Below are 19664 nucleotides of genomic sequence, written 5' to 3'. Positions count from 1 at the left end.
GGGAGTGCACAGGCAATGCTACGGCGAAAGATAAGCAGGCCGCTTCAGAGACTTTTCTATCTCTTAAATTTGTTTTATTTTATTTTTAATTTTTTATCTTCTTTCATTATTTCTATTTTCTATTCTTTGATTTTTGATCTTAGAAATGTATTATATGTTTGTTATTACATATTTTTAGTTTATCAGGTACTTTAGCTAGATTGTGAGCCTTCGGGACAGATAGGGTAGTTTTTCTCGAGTACCTAATTTCATTTTAGTTTGATACTTTGTAAACCGCTTAGGTCAGTAAAATGCAGGAGCGGTATATCAAATCTTAAATAAACATAAACAGAAGGCAAAGCTACAAATTGTAAATCATGCTCAAAAAGTCTAGATCCTTATACTGTTAGATTATTAAGGAGACTATGCAAAAGTGTCCTTGCAATGCCTTGAAAAAGGCAGTGGAAGATCCTTTGAATTGACACTGAGCAAAGGGTCAAACATTTCTATCAGAATGATGAATTTTCTCAGTTATGCCCTGGCAAGGTTATGTATCCGTTAGGATAAATGATGAACGAATGCAAAAGAAGAAGCACCTGTTATTGTGTAACTTAAAAGAACTTTGGGTAGCTTATCAGCAATGCCATGGGCCTGAAATTGGCTTCTCTAAATTTTGTGAGTTTCGTTCAAAATGGTGCATTAAAGTCAGGTCTCCTGGAACCCATTCTATGTGCATCTGCGCAATTCATCAAAATATAAAACTTATGTTGGCAGCTACTTCCTTAAATGGCTACAAATTTCTAATGGGCAAAATTGTATGCAGTTTAGATTTTAAAAACTGCATCGCTGTGAACTGTGTGGGAAGGAGGCACTTAAGGATTACTTGTCTGGGATGTTCAAGGATTCAGATCCCAATGACCCAATTACATTAAAGAAGTGGATCCATATCGCCCTTGATACTCTAGTTACCTGTAAGTTGAGCACTGAGGGACTTTGTAGTAGAACTTACAAAAAAAGATATTCCAACTTTCCAGTCACCACTTTATTTCCAAGCACCAAAGCTCCTACCTCAAAACCCTAAAAGAAAACTTAAGGGAAAATCAGATCATTATCTTAATATAGTCCAGGATGCCCTATCCAAGACTTGTTTCTTTCCCACGGTCTATGATCTCTCTCTCTGCCTTGTGCCCTGGGTCAAACCTCTATATTCCCCTCCATGCAGAATCTTTCCCTTCCTCCCCTCCATTATCATGTGCAACATTTCTTTCCCTCTTCCCATGCACCATCGCTCCCTGCCCTCTACCCTATGTCCAACATTTCTTCTCTCTCTTCTCCATGAATGTCTCCCTCTACCTCTTTCTACCTGTTTCATCTCTCCCTTCTTCTCCTCCACCCCAATTCTTCCTGGCTCCTCCCATGTGCAGCATCTTTCTTTCCCCCCACCCCCTGTGTAGTTTTCTATCCCCCTGTGCAGCAGCACCACACCAACCCTCCAACCATGAGACCTGACATACCGGTATCCCCAGGCCTCCCAAAGCAGCAGCAGCGTGGCTGTGGATAGCCTTGAAGAGGCAGTGCTTTGAACAGGCTGACTACAGGATGACCCGCCAGAGCTTCCCTTTGCTATGTCATCAGTGACACAACAGAGGGAAGGCTCCAGAGGGGCAGGTCACGAACAGCCTATTCAGAGCGCTGCCTCTGCTGACCAGTCACCGCTGCTGCTACTTAAGGAGGCCTAGAGGTATGTCAGGTCTCACTTGGAAGGGGGGGGGGGATGACACGGGTGTATTTCACCGATCCAGTGAGTCCAATTTTTTTTGATAACGAATCAATTTGAATCAGCAAATCAGGCATTCTGGAACTGCTAACTTATACATGGAGAAGCTTATTTCCATTTGCACATAATAAAACCACCACAATTCAAGGTCTAAACTTGGGCTATGCATTCATTTGAAGCAAAGTAGAAAATACCATCAGAAGCAGGAATTTGCATGATTGTTTTATACCATTTTAAAACTCAAATAGAAAAACCTAAAACATTTTTTTAAATCCTAACAGCCTTGATACATGCTACGGCTGACAGAGGAACTTGAAACACAAAATCATGAGATAAACAGGATCCTTTTGTAGACAAAAAAAAGTGGAATCAAGGTAAAGCAAAACTTAATGGACTTTCTTGAACTTTGACAATACCAGGCAGACTTCTGGAGTCTGGGGCTTGTAATTAACCAAGTCAGATCAGGAACAAGCCTGGAGTGTTTTCAGAGCAACTCCAATAGTGTAGAAATCCAGGCTGGGTGGTAGATGTCAAGGACTGGATTTGAGAACCCCTGCAGCCGACAGTCAAGTGGCATCAAAACGCCAAAAATAAACTTCTGCATTTCAAGTGACATTACATGGCCAGGGATTCTTTCACGGTTCATAGACAAAATCGCGCGAGACAACTGAGCGCAAGGTTGACGGCGCGCCAAAGAAAAGCACTATTTTAAAGGGTTCCGACGGGGGGTGTTGGTGGGGAACCCCCCCCCCTATTTTACTGAACAGACATTGTGCTGGCGTTGTGGGGGGTTTGGGGGGTTGTAACCCCCCTCATTATACTTCAAGTCGAACTTTTTGCCTGTTTTTTTAGGGAAAAAGTTCAGTTTTAAGTATAATGTGGGGGGTTCCACCCCCCCAACCCCCCACAACGCCAGCGCAATGTCTGTTAAATAAACGGAGCCCTTTAAAATAGTGCTTTTGTTCTCGCGCGATTTAGTCCCGTCACCTTCTTTCACGGCACCGCGGCTTTCCGCTCAGCTGGCCTCAGTCTGCGCTGCCGGCTCCGTGTCTTCAGACTCGGTGCCGCTCCCGCTGTCCTCCTCCCCCGCCGCCCGTCGCCCCCGCTTCTTCAGCACCTCGCGGCGCCGGTGCCTCTTTTTACGCTTCCGGGCCGTCCGGTCCTCGGCCTGGCGCTGGCGCTCGGCGACGAGCTGCTGGTCCCGCTCGCGCTGCCTCTGCTCCTGCGTCCGCTGCTCCAGCTCCTGCTGCCGCTGGTACTCGCGCCGCCGCAGGTGCCGGTAGACGTGGAACTCGCCGCTGCCGGCGCCCGCGCTCGAGCCCATCACGTCGCGCACAAACTCGGGGGGCGCGCGCGGCTTGGGCGCTCCCGGGCGCTCGGGAATCGGCGCCGGCCGCTCCGGGCTCCGCATCAGTTTCTCCAGCTTCAGCCGCTGCTCCTCCATCGCGCTGCGCGGAATCACCAGCGGCTGCGGCTCCTTGCCAGCAGGCGGCCGGCCCTTCGGACAGCTTGAGGCCTTCCCCGCGGCCATTTTCCGGCCGGAAACGCGTGATGACGTTCAGGAGTCTAGCACGTAGCAGAGCGAGTCGCGTTGCTTACGTATGAAAAGCGCGACGCGCACGCCGGTTCTGGATACTCGTGTCGCGTGATGACGTTTAGGAGTCTAGCTTACGTAGCAGAGCGAGTCGCGTTGCTTACGTATGAAAAGCGCGACGCGCACGCCGGGATACTCGTGTCGCGTGATGACGTTTAGGAGTCTAGGTTACGTAGCAGAGCGAGTCGCGTTGCTTACGTATGAAAAGCGCGACGCGCACGCCGGCTCTGGATACTCGTGTCAAGCGAGCGCTTCTTCGGAAGCTGAGCCATGCAGGCGGCGTTTGGAGAGGTTCCGTCTCAGCAGCAGCAGCAGCTCTCGGCTCCCGTGGATACGGTGCAGGTAAGGAAGTCGCCCAAATCACGGCCTCCTCCACCTGCTGCTTATGCTCATCTGTAAGAGCAACGTTTGGTTTTTTTTAATTTATGTTATAACATTTTATTGAAGGAATCAAACTAATATACAACAATATGATACAAAAAGACATTCTTTACAATCAAATTCACAATAAAACATTTGCATAAACATTTTATCATTTCTCCAAAATATATTTTAATATATCTAAACCACTTTTCCCCTATATCCCCCCTCACCACTCCATACATATATATTAAAATCATTCCAATTTCCCTCCCTACCCCAGAATGAAAGGCGACACAAAACACCAAATAAACAAAAATATTTAAATAAAAATAAATAAATAAATAATAATTAAAAAAAAAAAAACAACCCAGCGTTTGTTCTTTCTTCTCTCCTGTTCCCAGCCGCCGGGCAGTTTCTCTTGATTTGGTCTCGGTACTAGGAGAAATTATTATATCCTGGATTAAGATCGATAGGTACAGCTACTGCCTTGAGATGGCGGGTGTAGCACATTTGTATCTTCCAGAAATGATTGTCTTCAAAGCGATCTGCTCCAGAATCTTTGCAGGTATGCATAGACTAGAAACAGGTGTGTAGCTTTGTACTAAGGACACATCAAGCTTATGGCCCTTCAGAATAGGGCGAATAGGGAGAAACACACACCCAAAACTCATTTCCCCTCCAGTTAGAGGCTGCAAAATGAAAAATCACCACGAATACCTTCTCTCTCACCAAGCAGTCCTATGGGGCAAAGACCTAGACCAACTGCTTTCGCCCACTACATACGGGGAATTCAGGAAATGCCTAAAAACATACCTGTTCCAGAAATACCTAAACAATTGACCCGCTCTCCCTCTCCCTCCCCCTCCCTATTCCACCTGAACTTACAGCACTGTTATAAATATAATCTGTTATCTTCATCTTATCGTAACTTTACGTTGCTATTTATCCTCAACAGGTCCTGTCGGACATTACCTACTAAAATGTACATATTACATTTTCGCTCAGCAAATTGTATTTCTATACTATTGCCTCCTGAGGTCTCTGATCTCTGTATTTCCTCTGAATATCTACTTATTGTATTTCGTTGAATGTCCAGCACTCTTGATTGTAAACAGCCTAGAAGTCGCAAGATTGTGGCGGTATAGAAGAATAAAGTTATTATTATTAATAACAGATTCTTTTAATTTCAACAAAATGACTCCTAATGATAAACTTTGATTAATCATACGTAAAAACAATGGCTTCAGCACCCTGAGGTTGTGAGTCCAAGCAAACCCTGTGCTGCTGCTTGTGACCCTGGGTAAGTCACTTAATCATCTACTGCCCCAGGTATATTAGTTAGATCAGGGATGTCAAACTCAAACTCACAGGCCAAATTTGGCCCGTGAGAAAATACCCTTTCTGTTCCTTCCCTCCCATTGTCCACCATCTCTCTCCCGGCTTCCCAGTCTCACCTTCAAAGCAGCCTGCAGAGGATTGCTGATCGGCAGTAGCGATCCTAGCAGGCTGCCAACAGCCTCTGCAGCACGTTCCCTATGCTGTGATCCTGTATGTCAGAGGAGGGGCAGGACTGCAGCAGAAGGGACATGCTGCGGAAGCTGACGGCAGCCTGCTAGGATTGCTACAGCTGACCGGCAATCCTCTACAGGCTGCTTTGAAGGTGAGACTGAGAAGCCAGAGGATGCTAGAAAGAAGAGGGAAAACATCAAGGCCTTTGGGATGATGGGGGTGGGGGCTCTGGTGTAGAAGTACACAGAGGGAGGGAGGGAAGGGGGGTCTAAATAGACGTGTATATGCTGGACTGAAAGTGGGGGAGGGGAAGAAATAATGGGTCTAAAAACAGAGGAGAGAACATAGCAGTGCCTCTGCCGAGTCAGACCAGAGGTCCATCATGCCCATCAGGTCCAGGCCTGTATAGTAATCCTCTATCCATACCCTTCTAACCCCTTTTCCTTCAAGAAATTGTCTAATCCCTTCTTGAACCCCAATACCGTACTCTGTCCTATCACGCCCTCTGGGAGCGCATTCCAAGTGCCCACCACCCTTTGGGTGAAGAAGAACTTCCTAGCACTGGTTCTGAATCTGTCCCCTCTTAATTTTTCCGAATGGCCTCTCGTTCTTGAAGTTTTCAAAAATTTGAAGAATATGTCCCTCTCCACTTTGTCTATGCCCTTCATGATCTTGTAAGTCTCTATCATGTCCCCTCTTAAGTCTCCGCTTTTCTGGTTTCAACACAGCAGCAAAGAGGGGCCACTCTAACGCTATCCTCTAGTGCCAAGTCACTTGAGAAAAAGCACACCAGGCTCTGAGGGAACTATGTTTTCTTTCATCTCTCCTAACTGCTGCTCTTCCTGAGGATTCTATCGGCTGTTTTCAACACAGCAGCAAAGAGGGGCCACTCTAACGCTGTCCTCTGGTGCCGGGTCGCTTGAGAGGAGGCACACATGGCTCTGAGGGAACTGTGTTTTCTTTCATCTCTCCTGACTGCTGCTCTTCCTGGGGATTCAATCAGCTGGTTCAACACAGCTTTCCCTGTCCCTATATAACCTGTATAGCTTGTATAGCCTGCTTATTTAACTTGTACAAACTGCATGTCCAGCATGTCATAGATTGTTATAAACCGCACCTATAGCCTGTTAAAACATGCACAGACTGCATCTATAGCCTGTTACCACATGTATAGCCAATATACGCCTGACCCTGACCCTGTTCTAAGTTTTCCTATAGGACACTATTCAGTTGCTAAGTGCTTGTCCTGTTCAAAGTTTTTTATAGGACACTATTCAGTTGCTAAGTGCCTGACCTTGTTCAAAGTTTCTTATTTGACACTATCCAGTTGCTAAGTGCCTGTCCTTGTCCACAGCTTCTTATAGGACATCATCCAGTTGCTAAGTGCTTTCAATGTTAGGGACGAACGCAATATTTAAGCCCTCTCCTTTACCTCTATACTAGTTCCATCAAGGTATGCTAAGTCTGTCTAGTCCTCTCTCTACCTAGTCGTCTAGATCCTCTTCTTGCTTAGATACCAAGTTGCCTAGCTTTCCCCCCCCCCAAAAAAAAAATATTTATATCTAATATAATAAAAGGCTAAGCCGCGCATGCGCACTGACATCGCGTGTTCTGTTTTCCGTGCGCTGTAGGGCACCACAGATAGGAGTGCACATGCGCCCGAAACACTCGCTCTCCTTTCCCGAGGCGGATGTCGGACACGGCGGCTGTGGCCGTGCTGTTCTTCGGTCTGCCCTGCTCCTTGCCTGAAGTCCGATGCAGTCGGGGATCTTCAGAGGAGTTGCCGCCGCCGCATCTTTCAACTGAAAAATATAGTAAGGCAAGGAGCAGGGCAGACTGATCTTCAAAATGGCCGCAACTCCTGCACAGAACGCCGATCCAGGGGAGTAGGCCAGCCATTTGGCCAGGGGACAGCGACCTGCGGTACTACCTGTTGCGTCGAGGAGTGCAGACAGCAGCAGGAGAAACAGCAGGCAGAGGCGCAAAAGAGCCCGGTAGTCTTCCAGAGTATGGCTCTAAAAGACTACCGGGCTCTTTTGCGCCTCTGCCTGCTGTTTCTCCTGCTGGTGTCTGCACTTCTCGACGCAACAGGTAGGACCGCAGGTCACTGTCCCCTGGCCAAATGGCTGGCTGGCCTACTCCCCGAGCGCTGTCTGAGGGAAGTTGTCCCCCGCTGCCGCTGACAAACCCCTGCTGACACCCCCAGCTTGCAAGTGTTTCTCCTCCGAGCCCCCGGCGTTTTATTTCCTCTCTGCAGTAATAGGAAGGTGGATGGAATAGGCCGGCTGTATGCATGCTGGTTTCATTCTAAAACTGTGACTGGCTCTCTAGCAGTATCCACATACCTCTGCCAAGTCGGGGAGAGAATTATGGTGACAGTGGAGGAAAAGAGATGAACAGGAAGGAAGCTTTCCGTTCATGGGGTACCTTGTCGAAGGCTTTTTGGAAATCTAAGTATACGATGTCTTTGGTGTCCCCTTTGTCCATCCTTTTGTTAATTCCTTCGTAGAAGTGCAATAAGTTCGTTAGGCACGATCTTCCCTTGTAGAAGCCATGTTGACTTGTTATCATTTGTTTATTCCTTTCTAGATGCTCATCGATGCTGTCTTTTAACAGCACTTCTGCCATCTTCCCTGGAATTGAAGTCAAACTTACTGGTCTGTAGTTCCCAGGGTCGCCTCTTGATCCTTTTTTAAAGATGGGCATAACATTAGCTATCTTCCAATCCTCCGGATCACACCTGTTTTCAGGGATAGATTACAAACTTGCTGTAGTAGTTTCGCTATTTCCTCCTTTAGTTCTTTCAATACCCTAGGGTGGATCCGTCCGGGCCTGAAGATTTGTCCAATTTTAATCTTATCTATCTGCTTGTGTACGTCTTCAAGGCTTACCACCATGGATGTTAATTTTTCTGCTTGATCTCCTTTGAAGATTTTTTCAGGTTCTGGCACGTTGGATGTGTCCTCTTTTGTAAATACTGACGAAAAGAACATGTTTAGTCTTTCTGCCACTTCTTTTTCCTCCTTCACCACTCCTTTCCTATCTCTGTCATCCAGCGGTCCCACCTCCTCCCTTGCCGGCTGCTTCCCTTTAACATATTTGAAGAACAGTTTGAAATTTCATTCTTCCCTGGCTAGACTCTCTTCATATTCTCTTTTTGCTCTTCTAACCGCAAGGTGACATTCTTTTTGATGCTTCCTGTGCTCTTTCCAGTTCTCCCCGGTTTTGTCCTTTTCCATTTCTGGAATGAATTTTTCTTATCTCCTATCGCTTTCTTCACTTCTTTAGTTATCCACGCCGGGTCTTTTGTTCGGTTATTTTTGCATCCTTTTCTAACTCTGGGGATATATGGATTTTGCGCCTCACTCACTGTGTCCTTGAATAAAGACCAGGCTTACTCTACAGTCTGCGATTTCTTTGAACTGTTCCTAAGTTTCTTCCTTACCATTACCCTCATCGCTTTGTAGTTTCCTTTCTTGAAGTTAAAAGTTGTCGCTGTGGTTCTCTTTCCCTTCAGTATTCCTACTTCAACTTTGAACTTGATCATATTGTGATCGCTGTTTCCCAACGGTCCCACTACTTCCACTTCCTTTGCAGGTCCTCTTAGCCCATTAAGGATTAGATCCAGAGTGGCATTCCCTCTCGTTGGTTCTCTGACAAGCTGTTCCATGAAGCAGTCCTGTATAACCTCCGGGAATCCTGTCTCCCTAGCACATTTTGAGTTTCCAAGACTCCAGTCTATGCCAGGATAGTTGAAGTCTCCCATAACAATCGTGTTACCGCTTTTACATTCTTGCTTCATCTCGGCTTCCATTTCTTCTTTGTTAGCTTTGGATTGCCCAGGTGGCTTTGGTTTGCCCTTTCCTTCCCGGTATTTTAACCCATAGTGATTCCAATTTGTTGGTCGTCGCTGCTGTGTCCACTCTGGTCGAGTGCATGCTTTCTTTTATGTATAGGGCTATTCCTCCTCCTTTCTGACTTGACCTGTCTTCGCAATAGTTTGTACCCCGGCAGTGCTATATCCCATTTGTTTTCTTCATTCTACCATGTTTCAGAGACCCCAATGATATCTAGGTTCTCAGTTTTGGCCATGACTTATAATTCTCCCATTTTGTTCCTTAGGCTCCTTGCATTAGTATACATGCAATTTAAGTCCTGATATTTTTTTGTCTTCATTTCCTTTCCCTGTACTACGATCTTTATTTTCTTCTCCTGTGCTACGATCTTCTTATCCTCCTCTTCTGGATCCGTCAACGCTTGTGTTTTGTCCGTTGTGTCTTCCCAGCATTTTTCCCACTCAGTATCCTCACGGGATACCTTCTTCTGAATCGTCGACACTTTGTCGACTGTCGGCTTTCCCCTTCTTTTTAGTTTAAAGCCTGCTCTATTCCTCTCTTGACGTTGTTTGCTAGAAGTCTAGTTCCCGCCGCGCTCAGGTCCAGTCCATCTCTCCTGAAGAGCTTACTCTTGCCCCAAAATGTTGTCCAGTTCCTCACGAAGTGGAACCCTTCTTCCTCACACCATCTCCTCATCCATGCATTTATTGATTACAGTTCCGTCTGCCTCTTCACATCTGCCCTCGGTACTGGTAGGATCTCTGGATGGTTGTTTAGCACCGAGAAAGAAGAAAGCGACAAATGGGCAGGAGACCCTGGCAAGCGAGTTATCAGAAGACATCCAGAAATCAGAGCCTGGGCCAACATGATTTGAATAAAGACCAGACAACAAAAGGTAGAAAAAATAATTTTATTTCCTATTTTGTGATTCTACTATGTCAGATTTGAAATGTGTATCTTGTCAGAGCTGGTGTTAGATAGCAAATGTGAACTAGGATCTAAAAGAGAGGAAAAGTCTTATTTAATTTATTTTGTTTACACCACAGAGCCAGTGTGGGGTTGGAGAGATTGTAACCCTATCCTTCTACTAAGACTAAGTATCTTAATAAAAAAATTGGGCCCTTGACTTAGCCTGTGTTTTAGATTTCGGTCCCTTATGTGATTGAGTTTGACATCCCTGAGTTAGATTGTGAGCCCACCAGGAAAGATAGGGAAAATGCTTGAAGTACCAGTTCGAGTCTCCATAGAGTGGAGACAAAGTGGCCATCCAACTAGCCGGCAGTGCTAACGTGTAAGGCAAACCACTGTCAAAAGGGAAAGTAGAAGTGCGGGAGGGAGGGAATGAGGAGAAACCACAGGACACAATTTGGGGGGAGCCATGACCCTGGTGTCACCCCGTTCCGACAACACAGCCTGCAGCTGCCAGCCTCCCACTGCTGTACATATGCAGCTCTGCCCGGCCCGGAGAGCTGTGTTCTGGGGTGCAACTCAGTCACCTTCCTCAGATTGGTGGAGGACCAACTGCAGGAACTGATGATGAGCCTCTCAAAGTAGCTCTCTAGTAGGAGGAAGCTCTGCTCTTACATCTGCCTCCTCTGCACCGTCACTCTAATTACAGTCCTGTTGCTGCTGCGGGGGAGAAGAAGCCAAGATCTGACCACTGAATCAGTGAGGCCGATTAAAAAAAAACAAAACCCAAAAATCAATTTGATTCAGCTGGAGTGAATTGGTGAATCGATTCAAATCGAGCAGCTCTAGTGGCGTCTTTAGGCGTCTTTCTGGAGCTCCCTTAGCCTCAGCCTCTACCTTGGCTTCTGGTTTGTTTGCCTTGAGGTTTCTCCTTCCTTGATAGGATGAGGCTCTTTTGCTCAGTACTATTTAGTAGCGGTGATGCGAGAGCACAATGAGACTCAACTGCTGCCATGTCTGGTTTCCTTCACATGCGTGTGAGAGCATTCAGCAACTGTGCCACAGCCTGGATTCTTCCCGGCTTGTTTTTTCCTGTATCGGTGCTGCTCCATATCTGTTCTATGATATGAGATTGGACATGGGACAGGCATCCATGTGCTTTTTTTTTTTTTTAAAGGACTCCGTTTATGCTCTTGCCATTCAGGGCATGATGGATGCTATAGCCATAGGCACGTACAGGCTGTAAGGCATGGTAGGATCTCCTGTCTGCTCTGATCAGCACTTCTCTCTCCAGCCTAATAATGTTGCTCCTGACTTGGGCCCTTCTCCTTTCTTCTTCTCCTAACTAGGAGGCCTTGGTGCTGTCCAAGTTGGATGTATTGGCTGCATGAGTTTGATGGCAAACACATCATTTTTCATTGTGTTCACAGAGCCTATTTTAATATAACTGGTGTTCTCCTTCTCTCCAAAGTGTATTTTCTTGCTTTAAGCTCGTTCTGGGCTGCTTCTGCCCTTGAGCTTTCCAAGTTTATTCAGCATCTAGTTAGGTTGTCTGACTTTAACTCAGGTTCCTTGGTTTAATTGTAAATTTGGGAAGAGTGGTGATATTGGTCACAGTGAGTTGTCGCAACAGAATTGCCTGCTGTCATCTGTGGTAAGAGATAAGAGGGCTTTCTGAGTGTCATTTCAGCCACCACAGTGGGCTTGCACATTTGGGACTGATCTAACCATCTTCACGTTGTCCGCATATGGATAAATGTGACAGTTTCAGCCCCACAATCATGGTGGCTGGTTGGCTCCTATCAATATTCCTGCTAATTTTTGCATTTTGTGCTTAAGGTATTCCATCTCATCGCATTTGGTGCAGCATGGCCTATTTTCTCCAGCTGGTGAGCACAGCATCTCTTGTTTGGCATGGCCCCATCTCAGGAGGTGGCTTGCTGCCTTGCCAGATGTTTTAGCTTGACTCCTTTGCGGAATTAGAACAAAGCTTCTTCTAGCAGTTTGACTTGTTACCTTGGTCTCTGACTCTAACTGTAGAGTGTGGTCCCACCTAGCTCTGCCACATATCACCTTTTTGGTAGCCCCCTGGATATTCCCACTGGCTTCATCACTGGATATGGAACTTGAATCCATATGGTTCTTCCATATCTCTCTACTGCTGTGTATGAGGGCCATTTCTCTGATGGAACAACATGGCGCCTTCATTGATTATAGAGTGCTGCTGCTGCCCCTGTTAGACTCAGCACAGCCTTTTTGCCACGGCTCACTCTCTGGTTGTGGAGCATGGTGCCATGGCACCTCTTGCCTGTTCGCAGCTTCGTCCTTGCAGGCAGAGCACGGGGCCTCTTGCCTGTTTAGCGCAGCTCCAATACAGGGGATAAAATGGGGCACCTTTAGCTTTGCCACCAACAGAGTCTCTTCTCGGAGTATCCATGTATGGGTCAACATGGCTTCTTCTTGGGTGGTTGTGCATGGATCTGCTTGCAGGCTTAGCACGATTCTCATATGGTTGGCCGTACATGACTCCTTCAGTGGGCAAAGCTGAGTTGCTGGATGGCTTATGCAGCCTAGCATTTGGCACCCTACACTTATCTAATCTTGCATAGTGCGCTTCCCTTTTGTTAGGTGCAGCCTGTCTCTCGGATGCATTTCTTTTTTGACTGCCATCTAGGACTCTTTTCCTTACTGTCGAGCTTGGGTTCTTGGCCTTTATTTGCTTAGACACATTTTGTTATTTAAGTTTGCCACCTTGTCTTCTCTGGTACTCTGGCTGAGTGGCTCGGAGTGTTCAGCTCTACTGGTGATTTCATTGTTTGTGTAAAGTGGAGTAGATCTTGCTCTTTGTGAGCCGGGCATATTATTTCCAGTTCTTTCCTTCAGTGTGATGATGGTTCTATCTGGTGTATGGACCATTTTGTGGGCGATCCTTGTGTTTTATGGAGGTGGTGATTGTTCAGTGGCCCATTTGTAAGTTCCTCGGGGGGGATCGGCAGATGGCTTGGATGGGGTCTCATACTTTCTCCCTTCTGATCTGTCCCACCCAACTGAGGATTGCTTTGCTACATCTGCTGTTGATGACAAGAAAAGAAAAATTATGTTCTTACCTGATGATGATTTTCTTTTCTTTAGTCACAGCAGATGAATCCAGGATCCCACCCTTTATGTTCCTTTCTGTTTCTTCTTCGTTCCATAGGGATTGGCCCTGAGGGTGGCTTGGATTTGAACTTGGCAACTATGAGGAGGGAGTTCTATATCACCTTCCTTTTTATGCTGATCCTGCTGCTCTGTTCCGAGGAATACTGACTTACCAGTGAGCTTTCCATCCTGTATATGACAGAGCTCAGCTTAGTGTTCTCAATCTCCATCTGCTGTTGAATGGTCATAATCTATTTGTCCCTGGATTCATCGTTTGTTACTAAAGGAAAGAAAATTATCAGGTAAAAACATAATTTTTCCTTTTAGTTTAATGTAATCTTTGTCACTCGAAGCCCAAATGATAAAGTTACAACTGTCTTATTTTGGTCACACCATCAGAAGAGAAAGATCACTTTAGAAGGCCATCATGTTTGGGAAGATCGAAGGAACCAGGTGAAGACGGTGACCTATAATCAGATGGCTGGACAAGTTGAAAACAACCATGGGGATGATGCTGGAGGACCTTTCTGTTCTAGCACAAAACCAATTTCTTTTTATATCTGCAATTCATCAAGTCGCTAGGATTTGAGCAGGAGTCGATGGCACCTAACAACAACAAAAATCTTCATAAATTGCCTTTTCATAAAGGCATAGTGGTTTATGAATGCAAAGGTCAGAGAATTAAACAAACATTAACTCTAATAAGAATTACTACTGAAAATTAAAATAGAGACAAATTAATTGTATAAGTTAACATTTGATTACCAGAATGTAGATGTCGCTGTGATGTGGGAACATAGTGTTCAACAGGAGAGCAAAATTAGTTTATTTTATTCAAAGTATTTATGAGGGCAGTTTGAAAAATTCAGTAAAAATCAAATATAACCCCCCAAACAAACCCCCAAAACAAAACCCATTTATATTTCTCAGCTTCCATCGAGGGTTATACACATGGCCCAGCAAGTTTCCAGTTTTTCCATTCCACTGGAAAAATATGGTTTTGTCAAATTGTTTAAATTTGATTTTTTACCAAACTTTTCAAACCACATTTGATAACCCACCTAACCATAACCCTGCTAAGAAGTTGCCTTCCTGTGAATAATCTTATAGATCCATAAATATTATTTGAAACTTAGGGCTCCTTTTACAAATCTTCGGCAGATGCATTTGCTCTGAAGAATTACTACTGTGGCATTGTAAAAGGGGCCCTCTATGTGAAAAACTAGTTTTAACTGTGCTTTCTTTTGCAGGAAAAATGGAAGTTGCTTCCTGCTTTCTTAAAGGTGAGATTTACATGTCCAAACTAAGCATTGCAGCCTATATTAGATTTGTGCATCTAATTTATGTTTTCATAAACATTTGGTATTGATCACTGGAGGAGTTAAGATAAGGGGGGACCCTACCTGCCTCTGGGTGGGGGGCCCTGCCTACCTGCTTGCTCGGGGGGCCTAGTTGGGGTGGGGGGGGTCCTGCCTGTCTGCCTGTCTCACTAGGCCTGCCTGCCTGTCACTAGGCCGCTAGGCTTGCCTGCCTGCCTGTCACTAGGCCGGCCTGCCCTGTTCTGGTCTGCTCTATGCCCTGTCCCGGCCTACCACTAGACCACCAGAGGGGGCAGGGAGGAGCATCGGGTGCAGAGCCTGGCAGGGAAAATTCGGTTTAGAATGTTCATTTATTTATTTATTTATCTTGTTTTCCTCCTTTAAATCTTGGGTGTGTCTTATGGTCAGGTGCGTCTTATGGAGCGAAAAATATGGTACCACACAACAATTGAAGGAGAATACAAATATAAATTGCAAATATAGAACCTTCAATAGAGATTGCAACCAAAATGTTTGAGAGGAAAAAAATACCTCAGACACCTCTTGAAATATGGTGTCTCATAAACTAGATAACACTCAATGGGTACTTTTAATCATGGGTCAAGAAAAAAATAACCTCTCAAGAAAATAAATGTAGATTGTAAACAATTTTTATTGACATGAAAAAACCAGCAGAAATTAAGAAAACAACAAGTGCTCGAACAAGAAACAGCAGCAATATCTGCGTAACCAAGTAGAAATATAGAAATATAGAAAAAGATGGCAGAAAAGGGCTATAGCCCACCAAGTCTGCCCATTCCAAATACCCACCCTCTGATTTCACTCCCCTAGGGATCCCATGTGAATATCCCATCTTCTCTTAAAGTCCGACACACTGTTGGCCTCAATCACCTGCAGTGGGAGTTGTTCCAATGATCCACCACTCTTTCAGTGAAGAAGTATTTTCTGGAGTCGCTATGGAACTTCCCTCCCCTGATTTTCAGTTATAACCACCCTGAAGCCCCAACCTCCCCTAGTGCCCCCTTTCCCACAAGCCTTATCCCCCCCCTGCAAGGACAGGAAAAAGAAAATCCTCAGACCAAAGTCCCCCCAGGGTCTGGACTCTGATGACCCCAGGGCACCTAAATAAACAAGGCATCCCCACCAAGAACAGTCCCCCCCAAAAAAACCCCATACCCCCCAACTTCAAGAAAATAAATGTAATGTACAACATATATATATGATGGCAGGAGCAAAAAGGCACTTAATCTAGAACTTCCATGGTCATTTTAAAATACGCCTTAGTTAATCTATATTGGCTACAGAATGTTTATGTTCATGTAAATGTTTTTCATGGTTTGCTGTCAGAGCATGTATTTAAATGACATTCTTCTCATCAGTCCTTACGGATGAGGAAGAAGCTTGTAGTCAAGAACATAAGAATAGCCTTATTGGGTCAGACCAATGGTCCATCAAGCCCAGTAGCCCGTTCTCACGGTGGCCAATCCTGGTCACTAATAACTGGCCAAAACCCAAGGTGTAGCAATATTCCATGCTACCGATACTGGGCAAGCAGTGGCTTCCTCCATGTCTTTCTCAATAACAGACTATGAACTTTTCCTTCAGGAACTTGTCCAAACTTTCTTAAAACCAGCTTCGCTATCCACTCTTACCACATCCTCTGGCAACGCGTTCCAGAGCTTAACTATTCTCTGAGGGAAAAAAAACTTCCTCCTATTGGTTTTAAAAGAATTTCCCTGTAACTTCATTGAGTGTCCCCTAGTCTTTGTAATTTTTGACAGAGTGAAATCGCTCTTCTTTGAACCTTTTCTAGTACCACTATATCTTTCTTGAGATAAGGAGACCAGAATTGAACGCAATACTCCAAATGAGGTCGCACCATGGAGCAATACAGAGGCATTATAACATTCTTAGTCTTGTTAACCATCCCTTTTTTAATAATTCCTATCATCCTATTTGTTTTTTTGGCTGCTGCCGCAAATTGAGCGGAAGATTTAATCGTATTGTCTACGATGATACCCAGATCCTTTTCTTGGGCGCTAATTCCCAAGGTGGACCCTTAGCATCCGGTAACTGTGATTCAGATTATTCTTCCCAATGTGCATCACTTTGCATTTGTCCACATTAAATTTCATCTGCCATTAGGAAGCCCTGTCTTCCAATTTCCTAAGGTCTTCCTGCAATTTTTCACAATCCGCATGCGTTTTAACAACTTTGAACAGTTTAATGTCATCTGCAAATTTAATCACCTCGCTCATCTTTCCAATTTCCAGATCATTTATATATGTTAAATACCACCGGTCCTAGTACAGACCCCTGTGGCACTCCACTGTTTTCTCTCCTCCATTGAGAAAAATGACCATTTAACCCTACCCTGTGTTTTCTATCCGATTACCAATTCCTAATCCACAACTGAACTTTACCACCTATTCCATGACACTTAAATTTTCTCAAGAGCCTCTTGTGGTGAACTTTATCAAAAGCTTTCTGAAAATCTAGATATACTATATCAACCGGCTCTCCTTTAGCCACATATTTATTCACAACTTCAAAGAAGTCAAGCAAAATCTCCCTCGGCTGAACCCATGCTGACTCCGTCTCATTAAATCATGCTTGTCTACGTGTTCCACAATTTTACTTTTTATAATCGTTTCTACCATTTTGCCCGGTACCAAAGTGAGGCTTACCGGTCTGTAATTTCCTGGATCTCCCCTGGAGATGAAATGCAGTTATTAGGTAAGACTCCACATTTTCTGTGTTAATACTTGGTAAAAACAAACAGCTGTAATTGCTGTCAAAGGCATTGGGCTAGTTCTCCAATAATTTTGCAGACCCCAATTGGTTAATATTAGACTGTTTTCTTTGTGAAACTGTTCAAAGTGTTTGTCCTTGGGGAGCACAATAATCCATAGAGTTGCACTATGAATTTCTGATCTAGATAAGACCTTAGCGTTTCACGCAAGTAGACAACAGTCTTGGCTAGATAATTGTATTTATCAAGCTATGTCATCCTATAGTTAATAATAATAATAACAACAGTTTATATACCGCAGTACCGTGACGTTCTATGTGGTTTACAAAAGATTCAAAGGATACAAATTGATTGAACTTAAAAGAGGTGAAAGATGGTGGTTAATAGGTCAAGAGAACCATTATTGAGGAGGAGGAGATGTACGGGTCAGCTGTCTAAATACTTCAGGAACAGATGTGTTTTTAGACGCTTCCTGAATTCCTCATAAGTAGTGGACGAAAGCAATTGTTCTAGATCTTTACCCCATAATGCTGCCTGATGTGAGAGAAGGTGATCATGGTGTTTTTTCTAACTGGGGGGGGGACACGAAGTTCGAATGTGAGCTTCTCTTGTGTCTGTTGGCTGAGAAGGAGAAAAGGTCAGTTATGTATTTAGGGGCTAGTCCGTATAGTACTTTAAAGCAGAGGCAGGCAAGCTTGAACTTTACGCGTGCTTCCATCGGTAGCCAGTGCAACTGTCGGTAGTAAGGTGTCACGTGATCAAGTTTCTTTAGCCCAAAGATTAGTCTGACTGCTGTATTTTGCATCAATTGTAAATGTCGCATATTCTTTTGGGAAATTGCTAAGTAGGCGATGTTACAGTAATCAAGTTAACTTAGTACGAGGGATTGTACCAGGATTCTGAAAGCTGACGTATCAAAATATGATTTAGTGGATCTAAGTTTCCAGAGAGTGAAAAAACCCTTTCTGATTAAGGCGTCCACCTGGTCTTTCATGGTTAGGCATTGATCGGAAAATAATGAAGACAGTGCTGTTCGATAAATTTATTTCTTAACATGGTCTATTACTACTGAAATTGTATGTTTTAAAGTTTATAACCTGTACTTTTATTGAAATTTTGAATTTTATGCTACTTTTGTACTTTCGCTGATTGTCCAGCTTTTCTTTGTGTAAACTGCCTAGAACTTTTAGTTATGGGGGTATAAAAGAATAAAGTTATTATTATTATTATCAGATTGAGATTGGGACTCTGACCTCTCAAGGACATGTGCATTTGATTATGTTCCTTGGCCACTTCACTGTAGTTTTGGCTGTGTGTTTTGGATCATCTCATTTCTTGCAGAGGCAAGTAGATTTTCATAAAAATATAAGATTTTCCATACTGGGTCAGTCAAAAGGGCCATCACATTGTGTTTTGTTTCCAATAGTAAACCTATCCAGATCACAGGTACCTGGTGGAATCCAAAAAAAGTAGATAGCCCATGCTATTTAGTCCCAGGAATAAATAGTAGAACAATCAATTTGCATTTACCTTTTCCATTTCATGTTTGATTTTATAGATTTCTACTGTATCTCGCCTGATTTCTCATCTTCAAGCTGAAAAGACCTAATTTCTTTAGCCTTCCCTCTTAAGTCATTCCATCCACTTTATCATTTTGGTTACCTTTTTCTGGACCTATTCTATCTTATTATTTTAGTAACATAGTAACATAGTAGATGACGGCAGATAAAGACCCGAATGGTCCATCCAGTCTGCCCAACCTGATTCAATTTAAATTTTTTTTTTTTTTAATTTTTTCTTCTTAGCTATTTCTGGGCAAGAAACCAAAGCTTTACCCGGTACTGTGCTTGGGTTCCAACTGCCGAAATCTCTGTTAAGACTTACTCCAGCCCATCTACACCCTCCCAGCCATTGAAGCCCTCCCCAGCCCATCCTCCACCAAACGGCCATACACAGACACAGACCATGCAAGTCTGCCCAGTACTGGACTTAGTTCAATATTTAATATTATTTTCTGATTCTAAATCTTCTGTGTTCATCCCATGCTTCTTTGAACTCAGTCACAGTTTTACTCTCCACCACCTCTCTCGGGAGCGCATTCCAGGCATCCACTACCCTCTCCGTAAAGTAGAATTTCCTAACATTGCCCCTGAATCTACCACCCCTCAACCTCAAATTATGTCCTTTGGTTTTACCATTTTCCTTTCTCTGGAAAAGATTTTGTTCTACGTTAATACCCTTTAAGTATTTGAACGTCTGAATCATATCTCCCCTGTCTCTCCTTTCATCTAGGGTATACATATTCAGGGCTTCCAGTCTCTCCTCATACATCTTCTGGCGCAAGCCTCCTATCATTTTCGTCGCCCTCCTCTGGACCGCCTCAAGTCTTCTTACGTCTTTCGCCAGATACGGTCTTTTAAACTTACTAAGTAATTGTTCTTCTCTTATATTGATCGGGAGCGAGTTCCAATTTGAGGAGCTGTAACAG

General features: G+C 44.3%; 2 protein-coding genes across 3 annotated transcripts in view; one reads left to right on the top strand and one right to left on the bottom strand.

Annotated features, from left to right (window-relative positions):
- Positions 1 to 2650: 2650 nt before the first annotated feature.
- Positions 2651 to 3407, bottom strand: PRKRIP1 (PRKR interacting protein 1). The gene has a single exon (XM_033952055.1). It carries the CDS (start codon positions 3285 to 3287, stop codon positions 2772 to 2774), a length of 516 nt encoding a protein of 171 aa, XP_033807946.1. The 5' UTR covers positions 3288 to 3407; the 3' UTR covers positions 2651 to 2771.
- Positions 3408 to 19664, top strand: part of POLR3B (RNA polymerase III subunit B) — a 184536-nt gene continuing 168279 nt past the window's right edge. For both annotated transcript variants that reach the window (XM_033952054.1, XM_033952053.1), the window contains exons 1-2: positions 3408 to 3692; positions 14356 to 14388. In XM_033952054.1, the coding sequence (XP_033807945.1) occupies positions 3621 to 3692; positions 14356 to 14388 (105 nt within the window). In that variant the 5' untranslated portion in view covers positions 3408 to 3620. The remainder of the gene's footprint in view (positions 3693 to 14355; positions 14389 to 19664) is intronic.

The sequence above is a fragment of the Geotrypetes seraphini genome, chromosome 7 (genome assembly GCF_902459505.1).
Source record: "Geotrypetes seraphini chromosome 7, aGeoSer1.1, whole genome shotgun sequence".
In the NCBI taxonomy this organism is placed as follows: Eukaryota; Metazoa; Chordata; class Amphibia; order Gymnophiona; family Dermophiidae; genus Geotrypetes; species Geotrypetes seraphini.
Note: the sequence above shows the minus strand (reverse complement) of the source record. Positions and strands in the feature narration are given on the sequence as shown.

What these genes read in the sequence shown, in the direction of transcription:
- PRKRIP1 (XM_033952055.1), bottom strand. Translation starts at nt 3,287, where the DNA reads ATGGCCGCGGGGAAGGCCTCAAGCTGTCCGAAGGGCCGGCCGCCTGCT.